The sequence below is a fragment of the Natrix helvetica genome (assembly GCF_964273705.1).
Source record: "Natrix helvetica genome assembly, chromosome: 5".
Taxonomy (NCBI): Eukaryota; Metazoa; Chordata; class Lepidosauria; order Squamata; family Natricidae; genus Natrix; species Natrix helvetica.
In genome coordinates this window covers 85743703-85770061 of record NC_138551.1, presented here as the reverse complement: position 1 = coordinate 85770061, position 26359 = coordinate 85743703, and the positions used below count along the sequence as shown (strand labels likewise).

General features: G+C 42.4%; 1 protein-coding gene across 1 annotated transcript; it reads left to right on the top strand.

The window, feature by feature from the left end:
• Window positions 1–26359, top strand: PPA1 (inorganic pyrophosphatase 1). Its single transcript, XM_081954417.1, has 11 exons — window positions 1–187; window positions 6836–6900; window positions 10204–10257; window positions 12705–12824; window positions 14817–14903; window positions 17566–17692; window positions 20747–20874; window positions 21636–21721; window positions 21952–22021; window positions 25165–25204; window positions 26121–26359. The coding sequence occupies exons 1-11, from the start codon at window positions 124–126 to the stop codon at window positions 26144–26146; spliced, it is 867 nt and encodes a 288-aa protein (XP_081810543.1). The 5' UTR covers window positions 1–123; the 3' UTR covers window positions 26147–26359.

Below are 26359 nucleotides of genomic sequence, written 5' to 3'. Positions count from 1 at the left end.
GGCGGGCTCACCGAAAAGGGGGAAGAGCCAGGTGGGGCAAATCAGGGGCCGCCGTGAGCGGCTGCGCGGTGCGTTTGCCTTTCCCTTGTGGCTCATTTCAGGAGCCGGTCTCGTCTGAGCACCATGGCTGCTTACCGAGTGGAGGAGCGGGGCGCCCTCAACAGCCTCGACTACAGGCTCTTCTTCAGTGAGTCCTTGGCCGGGAGGACGGGAGAGCCGCTCCTTTCCCCGGAGCCGGCTGGCGGGGCGCGTAATTGGGGTTCAGCCAGCCTTGCGGGGGATCCTTCCACTGCCAGCCGTCCTTTGGCACGGGCAATGAATGCATGCTGCTCAATGAGATAAGGCATCATTAGGGCTCCGTTTGCGTGGCGCCCGCGGCTATTAAGGGCGTGAACCTGGCTTCCAGCGGGAGATAAGTGTAACTAACGTTTCGCTTTCCTCTGGGACGGCTGCAACGGTCCTTTAACCTGTCGGGTCCCCGGGAGCGTCTTTCCAAGAAGCTGAGTAAACCTGGGTGTGCCTTCTGAAAAATAAAGTTTCTGGGTCATCACAAAATACGCGTCCTCGGAAATAAGCCAAGTTTCAGTCCATTGGAGCTTAGTTGCAGCTTTTTAAGTAGGGAGTATGGATGGGGAAGGCGTTCCTACCTCAATATTTTAGAGTTAGAATAGAGCTGGAAGGCACCTTGGAGGCCTTCCAGTCCACCACCACCACCCCTTGCTCAAGCAAGCATCTCAAACCCATACCTGGTGGGTTTGGGCATTATGTATATTTATCTCGTGAATTCGACTTCTTCCTTTTGAAAAGAAGAATGATAGAAATCTTCCCTCCAAGGACCATTTTGTTAATGTATCCGAAGCATAGATGGGGCTGGGTGGAAGTTTTCTTTCATATGCCTGTGTGTCCTACTAATATGATTTATTTAAGAGGAGAAACCAATACAAGTATGGGAAAAATCAGAACGATGTATGTTTTCTAGGACCAGAAGAGGCTGCTGGGGAGAAAGTGAAGGGGAGGAAATTGGAGTTATGTCTTTGGACCGTATATGTGTTGCAATTGCAACGTTACTTTCAGTTCTTTAAATTTTTAAGGCTATCAGTCTTTTCTCTCTCTCTCTGTTCACTTAAATGACTATTTGAAAATTGGCTCTTGAGATTCAAAAAAATGTCAGTGACCTCTATTACTATTCATGCAAAGAGATTTCATAAATGGTGTCCAAAAACATAGTCTCTTTTGAAACAAGTTCCACTCCCCACTTATTTCTTGTCTTCTTCTCAGCATTACAGAATTGGTTTGCCCTTTACTGTTCAAGCTAGCCAGCAAGCCTGATTATCTCCCAACCAAGTCTGATCCTGATTAGCTTTTTGAGATCAGCCAGTTGGCTAAAAGCAGCTACCTTCTGTGCTTGCTTGTTTAGGCATTGTAGATTGTTTTATCATCTTTTTGTGCCATATCCATCATCGGACATTGGGGATCATGTTGGCAATCCTATTTTTGTCAACACCACATGAAAAAATGTTGCTGAGTTTTGTCCAAACCAGTCCCTTAGATTTTGAAGCCATGATGTTCTTCTTCTGCTTGGACCTCATTTGCCTTCAATCTTTCCCTGGAGGATTAAGTGAAGGATGCCGAATTTTTCTGGGTGTTGCATCACATGTCCAAAATATTCTAACTTTTGCTTTGATGATTTCCCTTTGCTTTCTCCTCATTTGTGATTTTGTCAACCCAGCTTATATGTAACAGCCACCTGTAAATCCACATTTTGAATGCTTCTAGTTTCTTCAAGTGGTTTTCTATCAGAGACCAACTATCCACTCTGTAGAGCAGGATAGAAAAGATGAAACATCTAAGAAGCCTGATTTTCAGACTTAGGCTTATGTCGTGACTGCAGAAGACTTTTTTCATTTTGAAGAATGTTGTTTTATGATGGGCTTAAATTCCAAGATGGTATTACACAATGTATTTGTACTGCAGTGCTTTCAATTAGTAAAAAGAATTAAAACAGGGTAGGCATCTGGCTATTTTGAAAAATTACCTAGAGGTAAAATGAAACTTGACCATTTAGCAATAGGAGATGGGATTACAAAATTATTTTGCGTGTAATCACTGGAGGGAATTTTGGGTATAGCAAAGGAGAAATCACTTCAGTGAAGTACTGGTATAATGCTTGCATGAAAAATATGTTGTGAAATGGTGATTTTGGGTTATGCAAACTATTTGTAACCTCCCTGGGTTAAGTCAATTGGCTGTGTTTGCAGATTCTAAATTGGGGTGGGGGATATAGAGAGAGTTTATAAGCTTCAAAAAAGGTCTCTTTAAACCAGATAGATCAACGAATAGAAAATGATCTAATGCAGCAACTGTATTCTAAATTTATAAATTGCTGTTGTCCAAATAATAGAGCATTTACTGTTTGGCAGCTAACAACTCGATCTTTCTGTTTGGTTCAAACCAGAAAATTTAACTCTCCAGTAAAATATTCCATTGTAATGTTCTTTACATTTGATCCCAAGAGCAAAAAGCCAAGGTTAAGCAACACGATTTAGCAAGATTTGAAATAGCACACGAATGATCTGGGTGACACTTTTCTAAAACTGGCATCCCCACATCCTCAAGTGATTTTTTTAAAATCTTGCTAAACTGTGTTGCTCAACTATGGGTTTTTAATTTGGCCAGCACTGTAAAGGATTACAGCAGAGTAATTCCTGTATCATCTGTAGGCCTTAGGACAGATCCCCCTCCCTTTGTTTGACTTGTGTGATAAAATGAATCACCTGTGATTCAGTTGGAAAGGGTCCATGGAATAGAGATTGGGGTGAATGGAATCTATATTTAGGAAAGTTTTTAAAAAGCACCCTGGAAGGAGGCACCAACCAAATACTGCTATATTACTGCCAAGAAACTATTTGGGGGCATCTATGAAGTCACCAGAGACTGCTCAGTTTGAGAGGAAAAGAAAAATATAAGTTGATCCAGGTATCTATAGTATAATGGCTTGACTATTGCATTTCTTGTAGTTTTTAAAGGCATTCTTTCTAGTTTCCTTCTAGTTGACAGGTGATTTTTATAGTCACCCATTTCCTGCTGTCATTCTACAAACAGAAGTTGAGTTTAAAGTCTGACTGTACTAGCTGTAAAATTAAAACTGCCTTCTGTACTGTAATCCTTTAAGGCAATTTTCTTCTTATCAATGATCGACCACAAGAATTTCCGTGTTCACCATACAGGAAATATCTGGTGAGATTATCCAAAGGTTACCAGCAGCAGTTGGCGTGGTATGATAGGCGAATTCCATAATAGGAATTGCCATTTCGAATGACTATCGGCAAACAGCTGGAAAATTACTACCAAAATAAAAAAGTCACACAGGAGTACCAGACATCTTAAGTGACTTACAAGTGGTCCTCACACAACCATCGCAATGTCCCCAGAGTCCCATGCTTGTGATTTGGGCACTTGGCAACCAACTCACACGCTTGTAGCAACCTGGAGACACATGATTGACATTTTCCATCTTCCCAGCAGCTGGCTTCTGACATAAAATGTCAATGGGGAATCCAGCAGAGAAGGTTGCAAGTTTACAGTCGTGGGATGCCTCATTTAGTGACTGTGGTGATTTGGTTAACAATTGCAGCACAAAGGTTGTAAAATCGAGCCGGGCCATGTGATGCCCTCTTAATCTCTCTCACTCTCACTCTCCCCCTCCCTCCCTCCCTCTCTCTCCTTCCCTCCCCATACATGATAAAAATTTAATAGTAACTTGTGGGTATGTAATGGTTTATAAAGATATGGTTTGAAAACACTATATGGTCTCAGCACCAGGCAGGATTGTAGTTTTGTGTAAAAAGTGTTATATTTCCTGCATGACACCCAAGTCTGGCTCTTTATACTGAGGTATAAATTTCCAAATAACTTGTTCTGAGACTAATCAATGTGATCCCCATGGAAAGGAACTTAGTCTACTGAGTTCTGGGTTGAATTTTTGTTTCTTTAAGCAGATTGCTGAAATGAGGCCTATTCCAATAAGTCTTTGAAGAAGGGAACACGGTCAAGCCACTTGTACTATTTATTTATTTAGAAATTTTAAATTGCCCCCTATTCGCACATGGCATCTCAAGGCGACTAACAGCAATATAAAAGCATCATATATAAAAAATAAAACTCATAGAAGAAAATAATTAAATAATATATTAATAAAATAACCCCACCCCGGCGACAACACATTACACAAGCCATTTAATGGACTCAATCCCGCTCTGGGTTCCCCAGGCTCGCTGGCAGAACCAGATCTTCAGAGCTTTAGAGTGGGGGGCCATTCTAATCTCTGGAGGAATAATGTTCCAGAGAGAGGAAGCCACCACGGAGAAGGCCCTTCCTCTGGGTCCCACCAGGTATAGCCTGCTAGGGGATGGGACTCTCAACATTCCTTGTCTCCCCTGCGTAGATATCACCGGCAAGAGGCCGTCCCTCAGATAACCTGGTCCCAAGCCATGAAGGACTTTGAAAGTGACAACCAGCATCTTGAATTACACACGGAAGCAAATTGACAACCAATGAAACAGGAGAGGTGATAATATGTGCACATCAAGGCCTGCACAAAACCATGCAAGCCTGTATGAACAAAGATGTGGCTATTTTTAATGTTGATAAAAGGGGCAAGGAACCTATGTATTTTTCCTTCGTACAGAGTGACCACCATTGGATCAGGATAGATATTCATCTCCCCAGTTGCCTCAATACTTACGTACCATATGGGAAGGGTGTGAAGTTTTTTTTTTCCAATCTGTTTAGACAGATTTAAAGGGAGAGTTGCTGTTGAATCTCAGCTGATCATGATGTCCTGTAGGATTTGTGCCAGGTTACTAGCTATTTTATAGTAATTACTGCATTAAAATATAACGCATGGATTATATTTAGGTTATGATATTTTTCTATCCAGAGTTAGCATTTGTTGACTAATTTGAATCCCACAATTGCCTTTTGCATCTACGGGTTCTCTACCACCCAGCTATTGCTGTCAATGTAGATGCAACCGGGGCCTTCATGTTGATACAAACTCATGCTCTAACCCAGGGGTGAAATGCTACCGGTTTACGCCGGTTCGGCCAAACCGGTAGTAAAAATGCTGCTTGTTCGCCCGAACAGGTAGTAAAAAAAATGCTTTAAAAAGTTAAAAAAAAAGTTTCAACAATCGCGTGGCACAGCTGATTGTCAGAGAACCGGTAGGTTAAAAAATGCTTTAAAAAAGTTTTTTTAACTTTTTAAAAAACTTTTTTTAGCATTTTTAAACTACCGGTTTGGGAGATGCTTTTTAAAGCATTAAAAAATGCTTTAAAAAGTAAAAAGAATATTGACACACCCACCCAGTCACATGACCCCCACCAAGCCATGCCCACCAAGCCATGCCCACCGAATCAGAAGGGAAAAATTTTGAATTTCACCACTGCTCTAACCCACGGGTACCAAACTTGCGGTGTCACGTGACATCAAATACCTGTGTGTGACGCTTCCAGCCCGCAGGCCACCAGTTAGATACCCCTGCTGTAACTTACAAAAACTTCATGTTGTAATTTGTGGTTAAATGTAACTATGAGTATGTCACTAATTCTTTCATCTTCTCCATTAAATCAGAAATTTGTTGAGTGGGCAGAATAGTGATTAGCTGAAAGGAGACATGAGGAAGTTTGTTTACTTTTACTGTTCTGTGTCTACACATATATAAATGGAAAGAGTTTTCCCAGGTTCTGTGTCATTTCAAGGTTGCATTAAATTCCATAGGTTTAATGTATAGATATTGATTAGGAGAATTTAAATCAACTTGATCACTGGGAGTCATTTGAACAGAACATCTCACAGACAAAAGTTAAGGATATCCTTAAGGATTTTTACAGACTTGATCATAAGTGCCACTTTCTTCTTATTACAAGTGAATAATTTGAGACGAAGCACATGGGAATTCTGTGTAAGACTTCTGTTTTGACTTAATTGGAATGCAAACTAACTGCAGAGACTATCAAGTCTTTAAATTTGTATTCCTAGAGATGCTCATTTTATTGACTCAAATCCATTGTGTCTGTAATTGAGTCTTGGCATCGTCTCCTCTTTTGCCTTCTTTCTGCAGATGTGCAGAATCCTCCAAATGAGATTTTACCAATCTGGGGCAGATTACCGAGGAGGAGGGGAGAGGACCCATCCAGAGGTGGTATTCAGACTGGTTCAAGCAAACCAGTAACTGAGATCACGGGTGGGCCTGCCCACCCACCCTGGTGCTATGCCGTCTTATTTAGCCACTTTTTTGAGGCCAGGTGCATGTGCGGGAGGTGTGCGAATTGATGGTAAAAATAAGTGAAACCCATCGCTGGACACATCTCCCTATCAGTGGTGGGATTCAGCCAGTTCGCTAAGCAGTTCAGAGAACCGGTTGTTAGAAGAAATCTCCTATTGTTTTTTCCCACTTTACAGGGCTAATCCTGTAAGGAAGGCAGGAAGGAAACATTCTGGTGTTGTTTCTAGCTTAAGTTTTATTGCCCTGCTTACAGAAACCGCCTCTCCGGTTAATCCTTATTACATTGTAACAGCTAAGGCGAAGCGCCCATTGATGTGAGTGACATTGAGTTGGCCACACCCACACGGTCACATGACCACCAAGCCCCATCTATCCAGCTGGTCATTAGGGCAGAGAACCAGTTGTTAAATTATTTGAATCCCACCACTGCTCTCTATCCTACTGATAAAACAGAAATTGTTTCTTGTCATAAATGTCCTATTAAGGTTCTTTTGTGTTTAGTGTTGAGTTTATTTAATAATAATCGTAGGCATCTTCTTTCGTTTCCAGAAAATGATCAAGGACAGTACATCTCTCCTTTCCATGACATTCCAATATATGCAGATGCTGACAAGGTAATATACATGCTTTCTTTTCTCCTTTCACCTGTTCCTCTAAACTATATGATTATGTGCTGGATAGGTAATTAATTCATCGTAAAGCAGGGGTATCAAACTCGCGGCGTCACATTGTCATCACATGACTTTTTTCCCCATTGCTGAAACGGGTGGGCGTGACCAGCACGTGACGCATCAGGGCCACGAGTTTGGCACCCCGTCTTAAAGGAAACAAATTGCTTGTATTGTGTCTCTTTTAATCACAATCTAATCTCTGTACTTGCCATACAAGGCAACGGCCGTAGAGGTAGTCCTCAACATACAACAGTTCATTTACTGACCTTTCAAAGGTTATTAATTAATTAATGTACAATAAATAAAAAAACTATCTTTAGATAGATTTGTACTCCAAAAACATTTTATTGAAATAAATTTGATAACAATAAAAAAAATCTGATTTAAATTTTTTAAAAAATCATTTTTTTAAAAAAAAAGCATCGATTTGTATCCACCCTGGTGCTTGAATATAATGACTTTGTCCATTAGACTAAGAACATTTAGTTTGGAGTGGACTGGTTTCAAGTTTGTAGCTAGGAGAGCTTTGGGTGGGTGGGTGGGAGGAACAAACCTTAATTTCTTTCACCTCCCCAGCATGATTAAATAGTGTCCCTGGCTGGCTTAAAATGCTGCTGTGTCAGACATCTAGTCTAGCTACAGGCCTGATTTATGCTTCGTTGGAATTTTACATATCTTTTATTCCAGCTGCTATAGGAAATCAGCAAATAAGCCCCAGACATTATGTTTTACTGGTTCAGTGAAAGTGTCAAGTTAAATAAAATACTTGGGCTTCAGATAGAACAAGAAAAGTTATTACATGGTATGGCCCGCCAGCGGCCTGTGGAGCTGGCAGCAGATTCAGACAGTGAGTAGGTTGGGGAGGAACATGGGCCAGTCCTGGAGTCTGGGGAAGGCTCTGATGAGGGCTCTGTGTCAGAGGCAGAGAGGAGGCCAGAGCCGTATGCCAGTTATCGGCTGCCTTCAGAGGCAGACATCAGTGAGCCAGATGAACAGCTGGAGCCTGTTCCCAATGTGTGCATGCGCAGAATTGCCGGACGAAAGGAACAGCTAAGGATTAAGGGTAGACTTGGGAGTAAGGCCACAGGTGGACGACGAATGACCCCTCCCAGAGGAAATAAAAGAGGAGCAAAAAGAGAGTGGAATTTGCAGGAGACAAATAGTTTGCTTAATTGGTTCCTGACTCTCTGGGGCTCCTTGTCAGGTTTTGCAGATATCGGCTTGTCAGCTCTCCAAGCCAGAGAAGGTCTGTGACTGTAAATCCTCCCTTGAAAGACTTTGCTGGATGTGAATGAGCAGAATTCACAGTCAATTAATAAAAGGGTTTTTTTCTCGGGACAAGGCGTTTGCTTTCTGCTCTTGGGAAGCCTAGGACAGAACACTATGAACACTTGGCTGCCAGGTTAGGCAGCAATACTTCATGGACAAGCAGTTGAGATAATCAGGATTTATGGGTACATTTCAAAAACGTAAATGTCTCAAATGACCTTCTTATTGCCACATTGCCAGTTAAACTAATAAAATACATAGAAAAACAGATATGAGGAAAGAAGGCAAGTGTTTGAAAGACTGAGAATCTGCATGCACTGACAGCGGCTTAAATCAAAGATGAGTTCTGAGGATAAACAAGAATAGCCAGCTTTAAAGTTAAAATTGCAAGGTCATAACTCCAATCCGGGACACAGTGGCTCAGTGGCTAAGACGCTGAACGTGTTGATCAGAAAGGTCGGCAGTTCGGTGGTTCAAATCCCTAGTGCCTCGTAATGGAGTGAGCTCCCGTTACTTGTCCCAGCTTCTGCCAACCTAGCAGTTCGAAAGCATGTAAAAATGCAAATAGAAAAGTAGGGACCACGTTTGGTGGGAAGGTAACAGCGTTCCATGCGCCTTCAGCGTTTAGTCATGCCTGCCACATGACCACGGAAACGTCTTCAGACAGCCCTGACTCTTCGGCTTTGAAACGGAGATGAGCACCGCCCTCTAGAGTCGGGAATGACTAGCACATAAGCTGCATTGGGAGTAAAGGTAAAGTTTCCCCTCGGACACATATGTCCGAGGGGAAACTTTACCTTTACTCCCAATGTAGCTTATAAGAGCTTTTTTTTTAAAATTGCAAGTCAGAGTTAGGTAAAATGGAGAAATAGGAAGCACAATTCAAAGTTCTACCTAGAGCAAAATATTATGCTCTTTAGTCTCCAGCACTTTCCAATATTCACATTGTCGTGATAAACTTAATCGGATTATAAAGCATCATTCACTCTGTTATTGGAGACATTTAAAATTTATTCCTACCAGGATTGTTTCCATCATTATATTCCAAATGAATATTGCTTCACCGAACCAAGTAAACATGATCTGAAATTTTGTGTAAACAAACGTTCAAAACCTTTTGTTTCTTCTGAAATTTTGCTAAAATTGCTTCTCTTTCCTAACTTGCAGAATTCGATGGTGATTTTTTTCTCAATGTTTTTTTTTTTTTTTTGAAGCATTTCTGTCCAGCAGTTGCTTAACAGCAAGGATTGAGCTTCTGTCATAAATGGACAGACCTAGACAGTTAAAAGGTCTTTTAAATAACTTAATCTTTGAAGGGAAAAAAAATTAGTTACCTAAGCTGGTTGTGTTAAAATAAGCTGATCTGCCCTCTTGTCCTTAAGCTTATGGAAAACCAGGATTAGGGTTCAGGACTGCTTAAATCCTTTTAATGGGCAGTGAATAATGCAAGAATAAACTGGTAAGTAGGAAGTGGCACCAGATGTGCATAGCCCATATATATTCTGTATTCCAATAATGTATTATTACCTTCTCTAGTGTATGAAAGATATTTGCTGCTGCATTAGCAAATGGGAAGATTTTGAGGTTCTCACCGCTGCTTCGGTGTCAATAAAATTTTGTGTCTGAATATCCAGAGAGCCCTTAATTAATAAAGCAAAAGAGAAGATAAATTTTTTCTACATCTTTTTCTGAAAAGTCAAGGGTTTCTTCCCATTCCCTAGGTAAGGAAAAACAAGCATCTCCTCCCAATTGAAAGTTATAATAGGGCCAGTTTAACATTTGGATAATAGCTACACTCTGGGCAAAATTTGTGGGCAGGAAGGAGAAAAAATAATAGTTATAATATTCATGGGAATGGAAACATTTGGAGCTCCATGGAAGGATAGTTGCTGGATGACAATTCAGGAAAGACGACTGACAACACATTTCTCTGGGTTATATTTTATATGTACTTTGCTGAATTTATGTTCTTTTCAGCACATCTTCAACATGGTTGTGGAAATACCTCGATGGACCAATGCTAAGATGGAGGTAATTCAACTTGAGTGCTGTAGTCGATGGCTTCATTAATTACTTCATAAAAACTAGTTTACTTTAGAGCAGGGGTGTCCAAACTTGGGAACTTTAAGACTTTAAGACTTGTGGACTTCAACTCCCAGGATTCCCCAGCCCCTGCTTTAGAGGTAGTCCTCGACTTACAACCATTCATTTAGTCACCTTTCGAAGTAACGATGACACTGAAAACAGTACTTACGACCGCTTTTCATACTTACGACCATTGCACCCACGGTCAGGTGATCAAAATTCAGACACTTGGCAACTGACTCATATTTATGACGGCTGCAGTGTCCCTGGGTCATGTGATCCCTTTTGGCAACCTTCCGACAAGCAATGTCAAATGGGGAAGGCAGATTCTGTTTTAACAACTATGTTACTAACTTAACAGCTGCTGTGTTTCACGTAACAACTGCGGCTAGAAAGGTCGTAAAGTGGGGTAACAAAACTCAGGTAACAACTGTCTTGCTTAGCAACAGAAATGTTGGGGTCAGTTTTGGTCATAAGCCGAGGACTAACTTTATTAAATTTCAAATTGCCTGTTGTTAATAGTATATAATCTAGTAGTGATGTCCCGGTGTTTGGAAGCCGTCAGGGTCTGGATGGGGGACAACAGACTCAAACTCAACCCCTCCAAGACTGAGTGGCTGTGGGTACTGGCACCTCGGTTCAGCCAGCTGACCCCATCGCTGGCCATAGGGGGCGAACAACTGTCCCCTGTGGAGCGGGCGCGCAATTTGGGCGTCCTCCTTGATGCCCGGCTGTCAATGGAGGACCATGTGGCAGCCGTGGCAAGGGGGGCGTTCCACCAGGTTCGCCTGGTGCGCCAATTGCGCCCCCTACTGGACCGGAGTGCCCTGCGCACGGTCACTCATGCGCTGGTGACGTCTCGCCTGGACTACTGCAATGCCCTCTACATGGGGCTTCCCTTGGGACGCATCCGGAGACTGCAGCTAGTTCAGAACGCAGCCGCGCGGGTTATTATGGGAAGTACACGTTACTCCCACGTAACACCTCTCCTGCGCGAGCTGCACTGGCTACCTGTGGCCTTTCGGGTGCGTTTCAAGGTATTGATCACCATCTTTAAAGCGCTCCATGGCAGAGGACCTAGTTATCTGCAGGATCGCATCCTTCCACATACGTCCCTGCGACCTATCCGCTCACACAGGGAGGGGCTCCTCCTGGTGCCGTCTGCTAGGCAATGCCAGCGGGCGACACCTAGGAGTAGATCCTTCTCTGTGATGGGCCCAACCCTCTGGAATGACCTCCCCCCAGACATTCGAACTACCACCGACCTCCGTTCCTTCCGGCAAAAGTTAAAGACTCACCTGTTTCAATCAGCTGGCCTGGCACTTTCTTAGTTTTACCTCCCAGGGATTTATTTTATTTTAGGGTTTGGGGTTTTAATTGTGATGTTTTTAGGATTAGAATTATTTATTTCTTAGTACAGCCTATCTCCCCTCCAAATGTATCTTAAATGTAGCTTAAATGTATTTAATTTTATGACTGGTTTTATTGTATTGACTGTACACCGCCCCGAGTCCCTTTTTGGGAGAGGGGCGGTCTAAAAATCTAAGAAATAAATAAATAAATAAATAATAGTAAGTGTTTTAAAGCGGAAGTCCAAGGTATACTTAAATGGAACCTTTTCTAATGAGACACACTCTGTTTTTGTGTGGGTGTAGGTGTGGGTGTGTTATTGGTTACTATTAATCAGGATAGTTATCACTGGAAATATTAAGTAAAACTGTTGTGGCCCGGCAGGAGCCATTGGAACTGCCACCAGACTCCGACAGCGAAGGTCCCTATGAGTCAGCTCTGGAGGATGTGGAGGACCCTGGACAGGGTTCTGACTCCGAGCACGGATCAGAGAGGCTGGTCGGCTACCAGGAGGCGCCTGAGGCATGGAGCAGTGGTGAAAGCCAAAGGGAGGGTGCTCCTGATGTCATGCCTTGGAGCAGTGGGGAGGAGACAAAGGACAGTGAGTCAGACATCAGCAGTGAGTTGTTGGATGCTCGTTACCGGCGCGCTATTAGGCGTCAGGAGCAATTGCGCAGTTACAGGAGGTAATGGCACTCAGCTGATGTTAATTAGGCTCCTCTCCAGACTATAAAAGGACTGCTTGTGCACACGCCCCTTTTGCAGAAGTCAACGCATGAACTAATGTGGGAGAACAGTCTTGTGAGCGTGGCAGGCTGGATTGCTGCCAGTGGTTATCAGTGCCGAGTTGTTATGAAGGCTTATTTGTGTTGGATTGCTGCCAAGGACCTGTTCGGTCTGTAAATAAATCTGGTAACTTATCTGTGGCTCGGAATGTGTGTGTGTTGGTGGGGGGGGGGGGGGTCAGAAAAAAAACATCTGCCCAAAAAGTTACATTTGTTTATTTTAAATCTGAGTACTAAAGTAAGTATATTCTGTTTTAGATTGCAACTAAGGATCCTCTCAATCCAATTAAACAAGATGTGAAGAAAGGAAAGCTACGCTACGTTGCTAATGTATTTCCCCATAAGGGATATATCTGGAACTACGGCGCTATTCCACAGGTACTCTAATATTACCGTATCTTTTTTATGAATTCCAGTAACAAACAACACTAATGAAGGGGAACTTTGTACCACTGCATAGACAACTGTGGGCAAACTCTCTGGAGGAAGAAGAAAACACCTTAGGTTGTAAACAAGCAAGCTGCCTGCGTTACAAAAGAAAGAACTGTTTTATTAAAGCATAAGAAGGCTTAAAATCACAAAGAGATCTCATAAAGCCAGCATAGATTGAACGAACTAAACCAATGTTGATAGTAATGATAGGGATGCTCCATGAATCAATTTTGGTTTAATATTTATTTCAATCGATGCTGTCTTTTAAATTTGTCCATGGAAACCATATCAAACGTTTAACATTTATTGCTATAGGATAGTTGTATTTTAATAATAATAAATCCATTAAATGAGTTGGATTAAAGCATATTAAATGAATTGGATCAATGTACTTTAATCCAATTAATGGATTTATTATTATTAAAATACAATTTAACAGTCTGATAAAGGGAAAAGGGTGTCCATCAGGGCAGAACATCTGGGATTTTACGCCTGTAAATTTCAGGTATTTTAAGCATTAACTTATGCGTGCACAGAGACTAATGATGTGGATAGATTTTGTTTCCATTGTATCCAAAATCTAGTAACCCAATACACTTTAAGATGGAGTATTTTATTATTGTCTTTTCTGTCAATTTTCCTTCTGACTGATCTTTCTGTTCTTCTGTAATTTATGGGAAAAGATGATGAGGTTTTCCTTTTCCTTTTGACTTGTTGGCTTTGTGAGTTTATTTTACTCTTAATCTTTACTCTTTATTCTTAGATTTCAAAGCTGTCTTGATCATATGTTTGCTTTTCCATAGAAAGTGGCACATAACGTGCTTTGTGTTCATCTCATTAAGGATTTTTCCCCCTGATATCCCTTGTATTTCCCAAGCTGGTATCCCTGGTGCTCCAGATAGCATGTGCTGTTATATGAAATACAATGTGTTCTATAGCTGTCTTTGCCAGATTTTCATAACACTGTTTCTCAACCGGAAGGAAGTTAGGTCAATTTCTATTAAAGCAGACCTGAACTATAACTTCCTGTTAGCAAGCATTGCCCCTGCAATCACACGGGATGTGAGATAACCTCTTTACATTGAAGTAGCTCTGATTTCATGTGAACTGCCGTGGACTCTGTATCAAGTTGTTTTGCACTTTGTATGTTCATAAACAATGCTTGTTTTATCCTGTCAAGAAACTTGAACTTGTTCACTATGCACCTGTGTCTGGCAAAATGGTCATAAATCACAGTATATCATCACGGCACTGCAAATGGTCGTAAATGCAGGCCAGTTGCTGAGTGCTCAAAATGTGGTCATGTCACTGGGGGGGGGGGGTGAAATCAGAACTTTGAATCCGGGACCCTTTTGTGGGGGATCCATTATATTAGGGGTGTCAAGCTCAAAACCCGGGAACCAGATCCGGCCCGCGGGATGTTTAGATCTAGCCCATGGGGCCGGCCAGGAAATAGCGAAGGACCAACCCACGGTGCCTCTGCCAGCAAAAACACGACCCCCCCCCCAAGCTCCATTTTTACTGGCAGAGGGTTGCAAGAGGCCATCCCAGCTGAAAACGGAGCTCGAGAGGCCGTTTTCCCTGGCAGAGTGCTCAGGCCACAGGTGCCCCGACACGTGTGATGTCAAGCTGGCCACGCCCACCTGGGCCCCGAGGTCAAACACAACCCTGATGCGGCCCTCAGTGAAATTGAGTTTGACACCCCTGCATTATATCTTTGAAAGGATACAAATCCCTTGTTTTCTTGCTCTTCTAGCAAAGACATCACAAACTACCAGCTACCCAGTTCTTGTATGGTTGTCAATGGACAAAGAACAGTTTTGAATTCCTTTATAGAATGCATAAAGAGCAAAATGTTTTAGTACTGTTACCGTTTTAAATTTTAATTGAGCAGCCCTGTGAGCAGCAGGTACTTAAAGGAAACTATTTATTTTGCAGACGTGGGAAGATCCAATGCATAAAGACAAAAATACCAACTGTTGTGGAGACAATGATCCAATCGACGTTTGTGAAATTGGAGACAAGGTAACTAAAACCTTTTCAGGTGGAAATTTGGGGTTTGCTAACCATCTTTGCAATGTTACCAGTAAGTTACTATGAAGATATTTGCAGTCAGGCTGTTCATCTAGCTGTCACTGTCAATATGCAAAAGCAGTAGTGGCTAATTTTTACACGTAGAGGAGTTTTGGTTAACAGCCACTTGTTCAACAACCATTTGAAGTTATGGCACTGGACAAATGATTGCCACAACCTATCCTTGAAGTTCCAGCTGTCCCAGCAACTCTGCGATCACAATCTGGACACACGGCAATCGGCTCACACTTGGGATGATTGCAGCGTCCCGTGATTACATGATCAATAATAAATGACCTTCCCTGCCAGTTTGCCAGCAAAGTCATTGGGGAAGGCAGCAGGGAAAGTTGCAAGTTGCTCAGATAAGTCTCACCCATCCACACATTATCCCAGCGTCTCTCCTTGTGTCTTCCCAGCTACTCACACACTCTCCCCATCCCCAGTAGCAGGCAATCCCCCCCCCCCTTGCTTTTTTCCACCTGGCAGTAACCACTTGCCTGCCAGCTATTCTGTATACAAACCACCTGGAACTTGCAACTTTCTGCCAAGCTCCCCATTGACTTTGGTTGTTGGAAGCCAGCAAAAAATGGCAGGAGTGCTCTTTTAACAGGTGGCAATCCTTGGCTCCTCACTTAATGAGGGCAATAGGGACTTCAGGGATTATGAGCTGCGGTGGCACAGTGGTTACAATGCCATATTGCAGGCTACGTCTACTGACTGCCGGCTGCCTGCAATTTGGCAGTTCAAATCTCACCAAGCTCAAGGTTGACTCAGCCTTCCATCCTTCCGAGGTGGGTAAAACGAGGACCCAGATTGTTGGGGGCAATAGGCTGACTCTAAGCTAAACAGCTTAGAGCAGGGGTGGCTAACCTTTTCCGGACCAAGTGCCCAAAGCGTGTGCAGCACCCGTGTATGCGCCCCCATCCTGTGCTTGCACGCCCCACTGTTAAGTGAGTTCTGTTCCGTTATATGACTTTCGCCACATTTGTTAAGTGAATCACTGCATGTGTTAAATTAGTAAGATGATCGTTAAATGAATCCAGCTTCCCAGCTGACTTTGCCTGTCAGAAGGTTGCAAAAGGTAATCACATGACCCCTGGATGCTGCAAGCATTATAAATGTGAGTCAGTAGTCGGGCATCCAAATATAAATCACGGTAACCTGGGGAAGCGACAATGGCCGTAAGTGTGAAAAATGGTCATAAGTCACTTTTTTCAGTCACGGTCACTGTTGCAATAAACTGTTGTAAGTTGAAGACTACCTGTACATTGCTTAGTGATTAAAAAATTACGGTCCCGATTGCCATCATAACTTGAGGATTACCTGTATACAGAAAACGTTTAAAGAATTTTAAAGTTTATGATAGGAAGCATATTAGCTCAATGCAATTTTGACATTTCAGAACAGATTGTACCGGGGGTGAGGGGTGGGGAAAGATTATATTTCAAAATGGCAGGGATACTTTAAAATAATAAGGGCTTATCCATCCAGTGTCCCATTAATTCAGTGGTTCTTAAAACTGTTTGATCCAATTGTATCCCTTTTCTCATCTCAAATAATGTGATTACTCCCCCGGTGGGGAGCAGAAAAAAGTGCTCTTGCTTGGGGAGGGAAACTTCTGCTTGCGGCTGGACCTGTGTGAGTTGCTGCCTGGCAGTGCCCCCCCGCGTATCCTGGGGGTAAGGGAAGGGCCAGGGGGCATCCCATCACTCTAAATCTTGATTATGCAAATCTTGATTGACACAACACCAAATTTTATTGTTTTACACAATGTTTTGAAGCTGCAATCAAACTGGATTTGTAGCTCACAGACAAGCAGTTACAAGCAGTTCCATCGCCCTGCAGGGTATATCCAAATTATTGCATTCTAGGAATCGCTGTTTTAGAAGTTGATAGAGAGCCTATCAGATGCAGAAAGGGCTAATCTTTCAATACAGCATTGTTTCTTTGTTTGTTGTTTGTTTATTGGATTTATATGCAGCCCTTCTCCCAAAGGACTCAGGGCAGCGTACAACATTAAAAAAAACACGTATTACAAAAGTTAAAAAGAAATTAGATAGAGTATCCAAAAACAAACCCAATTAATATGAACAATAACATTTTAAAAATTGGATTAAAATTAACAATTAAATCAATCATTTATTTTATTGTTCAGGCCAGCATTATGTATTTTTGGTGCAGCTGCAGCATTAAAGCTAAAATGTTATGGAATGCAGACATGCCCATTTCTATGCATAGCCTGGATATTTAAATACTATGTGGAAAGCAAATCCAGGAGGTGCCCAGACATTATGCTTATATGGTATTGGTTTGAAGATATTATTGTGAAGGCATTCCTTGGAAGAATGTAATGCACAATGAAAAGTACCTATCCTAGATGAAAATAGTCTCCTCTTCACCTGAGAAAAGCTTGCCTATAGAAATTGTTGCCCAAAATCAGCCTCTGAATAAGCTGCTGATTTAGTGAAATATGAACACTGGAATTCTTTCCGCAAGGTTCATGTTGCTGAGCAGTCAGGCAGAAGAGGAAATATTGTTATTTCACCTGTTCTGGCTTAGTAAAACCAGCTGTGCGAATTTGAATCCTACCTAACGAGTAAATTTATTCTAACAGGTGTGCAACCGAGGTGACATAATTCAGGTGAAAGTTCTGGGCACGCTGGCATTGATTGATGAGGGTGAAACGGACTGGAAGATCATTGCAATCAATGTGAATGATCCTGAAGCTGCTAATATGAATAGTAAGTGGCTTTGAAGTGAGATTTCCGACATGTTTGTGCCCTTATGTTTTCCAGTTTTGAAATTCCACATATGGAAAGTGTGCAACAGTGGTGGGATTCAATTTTTTTAAAATTTAAAATTTTATTTTTAAACATAAAAGACCAACAACACATAACATATAAAACTCTCAACCATTACATACAGCATGTCGTTTGGTGCATCCATGTTTTCAATTACATATACAATCACAAAATTTCCGTCAAATCTAACTAAGTACCTCACTTTCATTGTACATCATATATTCAGTTACAGTTAATATTTCTTTCTTTTCAGCGAACCTAATTCCCTTGCATCCTTAATTGTCTATTTAATAACAATATACCTTTGTGTAATCACTTATCTCATTCTGATTATTTTTACAGTGTGAAAGAATTTTCCAACTGTTTATGTTTATATATCACTACTTTCGATTATGCATAGTCCCGCCAATCATCCATCAAGCATGCTTATGTTCATTGTTGCCCTTGTACATCATACATTCAAGCACAAATGTTATTCCTTCATTTTTAAACAGAGTATTCTAAATATTCACTTCATACATGTACTAATCTTTCCTTACTTCCTTATTAAACTATCAACAAGATATCTTTATAATATACTACTTAGAATTATGCATAATATCACCAATCATCTATCAAATATACATAGATTCATTATTATCCTTATCCTTCATTTTAAAACAAAATATTCTAAATTATTCAATTCCTGTATATGTCAGTCTTTCAATTAATTTCAATTCAATTTATTAGCGCTTATAGACCGCCCCCTCTCCCGAAAGGGACTCGGGGCGGTGTACAGTCCATGTCAAAGAACAAAATTAAAAACAATAAAATTACTAAATGGACAATATATATATACAAATATACAATAGATGGATAAGAGGAGGATAAAAGATGTGCAGGACTGTATTGCTAATAAATAATTAAAATATACAGACATTAAAATCCCAATACTCAATAAAATTAAGTCTACCGAATAATCCCCTTAAAAACCAGAATAATAATCCTACAAAATAATCCCCTTAAAAACCAGTAAAAATATAAATGCCAGGAGATAGGCGTTGAAATTATGCCAGGCCAGCCAGTCGGAACAGGTGAGTCTTTAGTTTCTGCCGGAAGGAGCGGAAGTCGGTGGTGGTTCTAATGTTGGGGGGGAGGTCATTCCAGAGGGTTGGGCCCATCACAGAGAAGGCCCTACTCCTTGGCGTCGCCCGCTGGCATTGCGCTTTAAAGATGGTGGTCAAAACCTTGAAACGCACCCGAAAGACCACAGGCAGCCAGTGCAGCTCGCGCAGGAGCGGTGTTACATGGGAGTACCTGGTACTCCCCATGACTGCCCGCGCGGCTGCGTTCTGGACTAGCTGCAGTCTTCGGGCGCGTCCCAAGGGAAGCCCCATGTAGAGAGCATTGCAGTAGTCGAGGCGAGACGTCACCAGTGCATGAGTGACCGTGCGTAGGGCATCCCGGTCCAGGAGGGGGCGCAATTGGCGCACCAGGCGAACCTGGTGGAACGCCCCCCTTGCCACGGCTGCCACATGGTCATCCATTGACAGCCGGGCATCTAGGAGGACGCCCAAATTGCGCGCCCGTTCCACAGGGGGCAATTGTTCGCCCCCTATGGCCAGCGATGGAGTCAGCTGGCTGAACCGAGGCGCCGGTAGCCACAGCCACTCAGTCTTGGAGGGGTTGAGTTTGAGTCTGTTGTCCCCCATCCAGACCCCGACGGCTTCCAAACACCGGGACATCACTTCGACAGCCTCACTGGGGTGGTTTGGGGTTGAAACGTACAGCTGTGTATCATCAGCGTACAGATGGTATTCAACCCCAAAACCACGGATGATCTCCCCCAGCGGCTTCACATATGCGTTGAACAGGAGGGGCGAAAGGACCGATCCCTGCGGCACCCCACAAGTGAGTGACCTCAGGGTCGACCTCTGCCCCCCCGTCAACACACATTGCGACCGGTCAACACACATTGCGACCGGTCATTGTCTCGTTATTAATCTATTTAACAACATGATTGTATTACTTATCTCCTTCAGGGGATTCAATTTTTTTTACTACCAGTTCTGTGGGCGTGGCTTGGTGGGCGTGGCAGGGGGAAGGATACTGTAAAATCTCCATTCCCACCACATTCCAGGGGAAGGTTACTGCAAAATCCCCATTCCCTCCCAATCAGTTGGGACTTGGAAGGCAGAGAATAGATGAGGGCGGGGCCAGTCAGAGGTGGTATTTACCGGTTCACCAAACTACTCAAAATTTCCGCTACCGATTCTCCAGAACTGGTCAGAACCTGCTGAATACCACCTCTGGTGCGTAACTGATACAGAGTTGGGCTGGTGTTATATTCTTTGTGTTAAGGATTACAGGTAGTACTCGACAATAATTCACTTAGTGACCGTTCAAAGTTACAGCAGTATTGAAAAAAATGATTTATAACCATTTTTCAGACTTACCGGCTGTTTGCAGCATCTCCATGCTCATCTGATTTACCTTCACATGCTTGACAACTGACTCACATTTATGACCGTTGCAGTGTCCCTGGGTCATGTGATCACCTTTTGTAACTTTCTGACGAGCAAAGTCAATGAGGAGGCAAGATTCACCTAACAACTGTGTTACTAATTTAAGAACTCCCGTGATTCATTTAACAGATGTGGCAAGAAAAGCCTTTAAGTGGCGCAAACCTCATTTAACCAATGTCTCACTTAGCAACATAAATTGTGGTCCTAGGTTGAGGGCTGCCTGTATATAAATAGCTGTCATGCAAAGTTGAACTTCATTTTTGAATACTATATTCATCTGATTTCCTTTTGGCTTCTTACTCTTAAATTTGAAATGTCCTTAATTAATGCCGTTGATGTACAGTTCAATTCTTGATGGAATATAGGCTGTTTTTTTGCCAGAATGATTTCTTCTGCGAGATGTTTCCCGGGGAAATTAAGAGTAAAATATGCTAGGACACTTGAGTAAAACTTGAGCAGGTTCTGAATGTATGCCTTTTAAAAATTTAAGATATTGATGATGTCAGAAGAATTAAGCCTGGATACCTGGAAGCAACTGTGGACTGGTTTAGACGATACAAAGTCCCTGATGGGAAGCCAGAAAACCAGTTCGCATTCAATGGAGAATTTAAAGATAGGGTATGTATATATTCTGTCTACTGCTGGCCACTGTTTGAAGCTGCTTACGCTTTTCTTGCTAATGCAAACAATACCACAAGTGCATGAAAGTATATCTGTGGCTGTTTTTGTTCTTAACTACAGAATATGTAAAGAGCTTTTCCCCCCCCCCTCCTCCAAATTACTGTATTTTTCAGAGTATAAGGTGCACTTCCCCCCAAAAAAGTGGGTGAAAAATTCAGTGCATCTTATAGACTGAATACGGGCCTATTTTTTGTCTCCTGAACCCTCTGCGTGTCCCATTTTCACCCTTCCCGGTCCCCAGAAGCACTCTGCAGTGCTCCGCACATCCCATTTTCGCCAGAAATGGGCCCGTTTTTGCCAAAAATAGGCCCATTTTCGACGTCCGGAGCCCTCAGCGCATCTGAATTTTCCTCTTCCCAGCCCCCAGAAGCACTTTCCGGACCAAAAATGGGCGCTTTTTTAGCCTGCAAAGTGCTTCTAGGGGCCGGGGAGGGCGAAAACGGGACCCGCGGAAGTCAAAAACTATTTCCCCCCCTTGTTTACGTCCTCTGTAAGACCTCTAGGCGCGTCTTATTGTCTGAAAAATAGAGGTGCTTCACTACACTTCTTAGTGTTTCAGTCCAAAACCTTATGGTGCAGTGTAACAATATGGTAAATAAAATGTATGTATGTATCTATGTATGTTGTGGTAATCACAGCATATTATTATATCAGGCTGCTGAGAAGAGACTGAATTTGTTTCCCCTTTTAAATCCCAGGACTTTGCAATTGATACCATTAAAAGCACTCATAACCACTGGAGGGCGCTAATAATTAAAAAAACAGATGCAGGAGAGATTTGTTGGTAAGTTGTTTACACTGTTGTTTTTTTTCCCAGAAGTGCCTTGGAGAGATGAATTAAATGAATGTGTTAACCTGTGTACAAAGTTAATGCTTTAATATCTTACGGAATTTATGTCCTATTTTATTCCCTAAACATGTCTTGTTCTAAAAGTATGTTTCAAGATATGTTATTTAAGTGCATTGGAGAAATACCTGGTTATTTATTTACTTACTTTTTTGTTTGTTTTCCAGCACAAATGCAACTTTGAAGGATAGTCCTTTCTGTTGCAGTCAAAATGCCGCCGCAGCCATTGTGACAGCGGTAAGCAGTTCTGATAAACATTTGTTTCCTTCATGTCTTGGGACATCTACCGGGAAATACTGTTTGCATTCTGGGGAAACTAAGAAAGGAAAATACCAGATCAGATCCAAGGTCTAGTAGTTACAGCAACATTTTGCTCCCAGAGACTCTACAATGGCTGGAGAAAGCTCACAATATAGGCATGAAGGCAGTAGCATTTCTCCCACTTACCATTGTTGGGATCACCCTTTCTGATACTGAAGAGAAGCTACCTTTATTAGTCAATATTAGTGATTAGTCAATATAGATAGCCTTACCTTCTAACCCAGTGTTTCTCAATCTTGGCGACTTTAAGTCCTGTGGACTTCAACTCCCAGAATCCCCCAGCCAGCATAGCTGGCTGGGGAATTCTGGGAGTTGAAGTCCACGGGACTTAAAGTCACCAAGATTGAGAAACACTGTTCTAACCCTTATAGCCATGATGGTGAACCTATGGCATGCGTGCCCAAAGGGGCACACGAAGCCATGTCACCCAGCATGCACGGCCTTGCCTGTTGTCTTCCGGGTTTCTGGCACGCATGCGCGCATGATGATCAGGTGTCCTCCACGCATGCAGCAGTGCCAAAAACTGGTGTATGCATGTGTGCCGGCCAGCTGATCATTGGACATGCATGCATGCCAGAATCCAGAAGTTCAGCTTTTCCAGAGTGCAATCCCTTCACACACGTGGCAGTGCCAAAAACCAGCCTGTCCATGTGCGCCGGCCAGCTGATCATTGGGCACGCATGCACACTAGAACCCAGAAGTTTGGCTTTTCCAGAGCACAGCCCTGATGAGCGCATGGATGCGCGATGACGTTTCTGTGCCATCACTGCCTTACAGTATTGGTTGTGAAATTTAGCCCCATGAGAATCTAGGATGTATCTTACGAATCCACTTTACAAATAATCCTTACTTAATCACCACAATTGGAACCAGTAGCCCCATCGCCAAGCGAAAGGTCATGTGACTGTGATAGATCTATAACATCCATTCCCATTTGGTCATTAAGCAAGTCAACCCACGATCCTTAAGTGAGACATCACGTGACCACAGCTTGCAATTGAGATTGCTTGTCAGAATCTGACTGCAAAGCACGGCCATGGTAATTGCATGGTCATGGACTTTGTGCCAGTTGTAAATGCCCACCAATTGCAAAGTGCCGAAATTTCGGTCATGCACCCACGAGGACACTGAGAGTTGTAAGTGCAAGGACCAATCATAAAGTTACCGTGTTCCCTCAAAATAAGACAAGGTCTTATTTTGTTTTGACCCACGAAATATAGCTTTGGTCTTATTATCGGGAGGGAGGGTGTCTTATTATTTTGGGGATGCAGGAGACAGCAAACATGGGACTGCATGTCCTGTCTCCCCCATCGCCTCCCCTCCCTGTTCTTTGCGCTGGCTGAGCGGCTGGCCAGCACTGCTCTGACGTGTCCTGTCACCGCCCTGCGTCGGGTTGGGCTTTCTTTGCGAGGGGGACAATCTGGGGAGTGAGAGATTTAGGAAGCCTGGGTTGGTGTGGGGCAGTTTCTCCAGTGAAGCGTCTGATTCATCCTCATGGGTGAGCGTTTTGCCTCCTCTCTGCCCCGGCTTGGAAGCTGCAGAGGAAGCCTGCCATGCCCGGCAAGGGTGGGAGAAGAGACAAGAGAAGCCACGTCTCGCTCCACGCCTCTCACTTCTCCCCCACCCCACATGCCACCCCTCTTGCTAAAGAGATGGTGGGGAAGGGAAGCAGCCTGGAAGTAGCATTGGGGCAGGGTGGGAGGAGTTGGGCTGCGAGACCCGCGTCCTACCCGAGACTTGCAGCTCCATCGTGTTTCTCGCTGTTTTGTCCAGGGAAGCACCCTGTAAAAAAAATTCTCGCAAGTTCAACTTTTGAGCTCAGCCAAAGGGGGGGGGGGGGGCTGAGGGCAAGGGCGAGATGAAGCTGATTGCTTCCCCTTTGCCTCCTCTCCCAAAAGCAGTCTCGGGCGCAGCCACTTTTGCAGCAGGAGACTCAAGCCGGCCTTCCGAAGGGTACTGTAGCAGCAGCTATCCACAATTTTTTTTACCTTTATTTTGTCCCGATCCACGTGGCTCACTGGGCCACGTGGGTCGGGACGAAATAATGATTTTAAAAAATGTGGATAACTGCTGCTACAGTACCCTTCGGAAGGCCGTTTCAAGGCGCATGGGGTGCATCACTTGGCCGCCTGCTGCTTTTGTGGCCGTAATCGATGGCAAAAGCAGCCAATCTTGCTGGAGGCCACGGCATGAGCAGCACCCGCAAATGAGCTGTTTTTTTGAATGGCAGCCGGATCGGCTCAACTGATCCAATTAAGGAGCTGAGAAACGCTGAGGTGACCTGGGAAGGGAAGGGCTTCCTCCTGTACTTACCACGGAACCCTTTCACTAAGGCTTATTTTCAGGGGAGGGCATATATTTACACTCACCGCAAAAACCAGGCCTGGGCTTATTAGCAGGACATGTCGTATTTTCGGGGAAACACGGTAGGGGAGTCATAACTTCAGATGTTTGCTAAACAGGGCATTTGTTAAGCGAGGGCACAACAGGTAAAAGTATACTTTGCTGTGAAGTTTTCTTTCCCCCACAAACTCCTTTTAAGTCAGTTTAATTTATTAATTTATTGTATTTATTCATTCAGTTTCTGTACCTGTCCAACTCAACCAAGTGACTCTGGGCTGTTTACCATTTAGTTGCCTCTGATTTTTTCTGCAGGCTGACTATGCTAATTCTGTTCATTTAGTTTCATCTTGTTCCTCTGTTTCAAAAAAATAATCTAAGGAACTTTGTTAGCAGAAATACAAAATAATGTTTAATTGATTTTACTTAGAATTGGCTTGCAATAATCTTAATACCCATTTTTCTCACTAACATTGGAAACGGAAGCAGAAGAAAAGTCACAGTATAATAAACACATCCCAATTTTTCAGACATAAAAGTTAAGTTTTAGAGACATTTTCCCTCTCCAGCCAGCTTCTTCCAGCTTATATGCAGGCAAAAAAGATATTTCCCAAACTATCAAAATTTGATTTTTTAAAATATTTATTATAAAATATTTGATATTGATTTATAGGCAGTTCTGAATTAAGTAAAAATTCTGAATGAAATATATTTTTCAGCTACCTCCTTGTGGGACCTGTAATCCACTACCAGCTGAAGGTAAGTTATCTTAATTTGGAGTGAAATATGAATGTATGTATTTTTGTGTTGGATTGGCAAGATTGACAATTCCTGTTTTTTACATTAACCTGAATATGCTGAATAAATTTGCACCTCATAGTTTGCTACATTTTGCAAAACAGATTTAAGGACAGAAGCAGCCAATCATTTGGTTGGGATACTAAACCTGGCTAAATGTAAGCCAGAATAAGATATTTATCCATTATGTCTATGCTAAACAGATGTAGACCCCAATTTAGGTTGCAGTATTGGTTTTGACGTCTACCAAGATGTCTTGTTTTTTATTAAGAAAGAAGTAGGCATTTTAAACACTAATAATTACAAGAGCATAAGTTCATGAGGTTTAAAATCTGATTTATCATATATGCAACTTTGATTAGGCTGTGGCAATTCAGCATGATTAACGTTCTGGAAACTGTATCTTGGAAACCAAATGTACGTTCTGTTGCTTTATAATGCTACAGAATTAAACATTGAGGAAACCATAGCTATAAAACTTCCCACATTGAAATCTCTTTGGAACACACAGAAGCCCAGCCATCTCGGTTTATGATCCCTTCACTTAAAGATGCTTTCCCTTTCATGTTCTTAATATGCATGGAAAGAGTTTCCCCATACATTGTCGAAGGAATGACTTTCTGATATGCAGATTGTCAGATGTTCAGATCATGTGCTGGCAAAGGCTGTTCAGCTAAAACCCCATGTCCACTTCAATTTTTTAAAAAAAAGTGTATTCAATATGAGTGTTTTTCCTGGGCTTTTCCCTGCTTCTGTCATTTTTCAGAGAAATTGCCTCCGAATGATTTATTTCTGTGAAGCCACAATAATTACCATATAGCTTGAAACAGATTGTGCTGACATTTTGTATTCCCTTATTTCTTTTCTTTCCAACCAGTGGACCGGTGGTTCTTTTGCCATTGAAATTCGACCAAAGGACAAAAGTTACAGAAGCTGCTGCCTGCTCATCAAGATATTTGTGCAGAACATTTGTGAAGAACTAGCTGAGAATCCAAAACAATATGTTTATAAATAAGTAATTTATGACTCACAGTCCACTGTACACATTAAAAAAAGTGAGAGATTAGATGATGTAAAACTCCAACTAAAGTCTTTAAATATATATCGTGAAACTCA

Excerpts from the sequence above, each read along its gene's own strand:
- PPA1 (XM_081954417.1), top strand. The coding sequence starts at position 124 with ATGGCTGCTTACCGAGTGGAGGAGCGGGGCGCCCTCAACAGCCTCGAC. Across the intron at positions 12,825-14,816 it reads ACTACGGCGCTATTCCACAG|ACGTGGGAAGATCCAATGCA; the intron begins GTACTCTAATAT and ends TTTATTTTGCAG. Across the intron at positions 17,693-20,746 it reads TGAAGCTGCTAATATGAATA|ATATTGATGATGTCAGAAGA; the intron begins GTAAGTGGCTTT and ends TAAAAATTTAAG.